The following is a 3,100-nucleotide window of genomic DNA, read 5'->3' as shown; positions in this document are numbered from 1 at the left end:
GGAGATCACCGTGCCAGGTCAGGGATCCACCACGCCAGGACGGGAGATCACCGTGCCAGGTCAGGGATCCACCACGCCAGGACGGGAGAGCACCGTGCCAGGTCAGGGATCCACCACGCCAGGACGAGATGATCTATCGTCAGGAAAACAAAGGGTTGTCACTCTGTCTCTCCCTATTCCCAGTTTGGTCTGTTTTTCTCCCTGTTTCCTCTCTTCCCAATTCAGTATGTTGCTTCTCTGTCTCTCTCTTGTCTGTTCCCAGTTCAACATGTTGTCATTCTCCGGCTCTCTATTCCCAGTTCAGTGTGTAGTCGCTCTGCCTGTCTCTATTCCAGTTCAATGCGTTGTCACTCGGTCTCTCTCTGTTCCTAGGTCACCATGTTGTCACTTTGTCTATTCCCAGTTCAGAGTGCTCTTACTCTATCTGTGTTTTCCCAGTGTAGTGTGTTGTCACTCTGTCCCTCTCATCACAGTTTAATGTGTTGTCACTCAGTCTGTCTGTCTATCCATTTCCTATTTCATTTGTTGTCACTCTGTCTCTCATTCTGTATTCCCAGTTCAGTGTATAGTCACCCTGCCTCTCTCTATTCCCAGTTCAGTGTATAGTCACCCTGCCTCTCTCTATTCCCAGTTCAGTGTGTAGTCACCCTGCCTCTCTCTATTCCCAGTTCAGTGTGTAGTCACCCTGCCTCTCTCTCTCTCTCTTTATGGTTCTCGCGAAGATCTGTAGCTCAGGTTGTGGATGAGGTTGTTGGCTTGCTTGACGTATTGTGTCCCCTTGGCGTTGTCTATCTAGTAGGTACCTGCGGATGAAGTTATCAGGATATCTGTTGTTAGCAATGACCTTGTATACGTGCTCTTTCTGTTCCTGGCTACTGGCCACACTGCCCTACATCAAGAACATATCAGGACTGACAAAGAGACTCCTATGACCACTAGGAATCATGGTGTCACGCAAACCCATAGCCACTCTACGACAAACACTCACAAGGACCAAAGACCGCATACCCACGATATGCAGGACCAGCGTAGTTTACAAAATCCTTGCAATGACTGCAACAAACATTACATCAGCCAGACAGGAAGGAAACTAGCCTTCAGGATACACAAACATCAGCTAGCAGCAAAACAACACAACAAACTGCCCCTCATCTCAGTACACTCGGACAATGAAGGCCATCAATTTAACTGGGACAATGTGACCATCCTAGCTCAAGCCAACCACAGACACGCATGGGAATTCCTAGAGGCCTGGTTTTCAACCCATAATGCAATCAACAAACATGTGGAATTAGACCCCATATACAAACCCATGCAGAACAGAACCGGAAATGACACAACCCAACTTAACATGCCGGATCATATAAATACCAAGTGGTGTAGAGCAACATTGCTTCATCGGAGATTGCACTGATGATATCACATAGCATGGTGATGAAATGTCTTTATGATAACCAGCCAGCTCGGTGATCAAGCCAACAACCTCTGTTTCTTTATTCGCCGTTCAGTGTATAGTCACTCCATCTCTCACCGCCCCCATCTCTCTCTCTCTCTCTCTCCCTCTCGTTCTCTCTCTCTCCCTCTCGTTCTCTCTCTCTCCCTCTCGCTCTCTCTCTCGCTCTCTCGCTCTCCCTCTCTCTCTCGCGCTCGCTCGCTCGCTCTCTCTCTCTCTCTGTTCCCAGTGCATTGTGTTCTCACTCAGTTTCTCTGTTCCCAGGTCAGCATGTTGTCACTTTATCTATTCCCAGTTAAGAGTGTTGTTACTGTATCTCTGTCTTTCCCCAGTGCAGTGTGTTGTCTCTGTCTTTCTCTGTTCTCATTTCAGTGTGATAGCTCTCTGTCTCTCGCTCTCTATTCCTAGTTCAGTGTGTTGTCTCTCTGTCTATCCTTCTATTGCCAGTATAGCGTGTTGCTCTCTCTGTCTCTCCCAAATCCTATTTCTGTGTCTTTGCTGTCTCACTGTTGATCTTCTCAGTTCAGTTCATTGTCATTCTGTCCCTCTGTCTGCCTGTATTTCCAGTTTAGTGTGTTGTCTCGCTGTCTCTCTATTCCCCGTTTAGTGTGTTGTTACTTTATCTATCTCATCACAATTTAGTATGTTGTCACTCTGTCTGTTCATTTCCAGTTGCATTTGTTATCAGTCTCAGTCTCAGTGTCACTCTCTATTCCCAGTTTTTAGTGTGGTTGTCTCTCTGTCTCTCTCTATTCCAGGTTCATTGTGTTATCACTTTGTCTCTCTGTATTCCCAGTTCAATCTGTTGCTTTCTCTGTTGCTCTTTATTCCCATTTCAGTGTGTTGCCTCTGTCTCTGTGTGTGTGTCTCTCTCTCTCTGTCTCTACTCCCAGTTTGGTGTGTTGTCACTCTGAGTCTCTGTCTCTATTTCACATTCACTGTGTTGTCGCTGTCTCTCTCACCGTCTATTCCCAGTTCAGTGTGTGGCCATTCTGTCCCTTCAATCTATTACCAATTCAGTGTGTTGTCTCTGTCCGAACCCAGTTCTGTGGGGTGTCGCTCTGTCTCTGTCTCTTGTCTATTCCCAGTTCAAGCTGTAGTCCGTCTGTCAGTCTCTGTTCCCTGTGCTTTCTCTGACTAACCTGTTGGGTATTGTTGTCTTGCTGTAGATTTTCCTCTTCCAGTTACTGAGGGGCCTGGCTTATTGTCATGGCCGTAAAGTGCTGCACCGGGACCTGAAGCCTCAGAACCTGCTAATCAGTGATAAGGGAGAACTCAAGCTCGCTGACTTCGGTAAGTGACAGGTCACCACAGCAATCAAGTCAGACTGAGAGAGGGTTCGGGAGTGAGGCAAGAAGTGTGTGACTGTGAAGAGGGTGTGTTTGTGTGTGTGCGACTGTGGGAGAGGGTGTGTTTGTGCGTGTGCAACTGTGGAGGGTGGGTTTATGTGTGAGAGAGGGTGTGTTTGTGCATGCGACTGTGAGAGAGGGTGGGGTTGTGCGCGTGAGACTGTGAGAGAGGGTGTGTTTTTGCATGTGACTGTGAAGAGGGTGTGTTTGTGCATGCGACTGTGAGAGAGGGTGTGTTTGTGAATGTGAGAGAGGGTGTGTTTGTGCATGCGACTGTGAGAGAGGGTGTGTTTGTGCG

At 47.8% G+C, this 3,100-nt stretch overlaps 1 protein-coding gene across 1 annotated transcript in view; it reads left to right on the top strand.

Annotated features, from left to right (window-relative positions):
• The window catches only part of LOC109922706 (cyclin-dependent kinase 16-like), an 83,126-nt gene that overhangs the window by 73,421 nt on the left and 6,605 nt on the right, over positions 1-3,100 (top strand). The window contains exon 9 of the mRNA XM_048606250.1: positions 2,623-2,746. Coding sequence (XP_048462207.1) covers positions 2,623-2,746 — 124 coding nt within the window. The remainder of the gene's footprint in view (positions 1-2,622; positions 2,747-3,100) is intronic.

The sequence above is a fragment of the Rhincodon typus genome, chromosome 16 (genome assembly GCF_021869965.1).
Source record: "Rhincodon typus isolate 14 chromosome 16, sRhiTyp1.1, whole genome shotgun sequence".
Taxonomy (NCBI): domain Eukaryota; kingdom Metazoa; phylum Chordata; class Chondrichthyes; order Orectolobiformes; family Rhincodontidae; genus Rhincodon; species Rhincodon typus.
The sequence above is the reverse complement of the archived record's forward strand: the minus strand, read 5'-3'. Positions and strand labels throughout refer to the sequence as shown.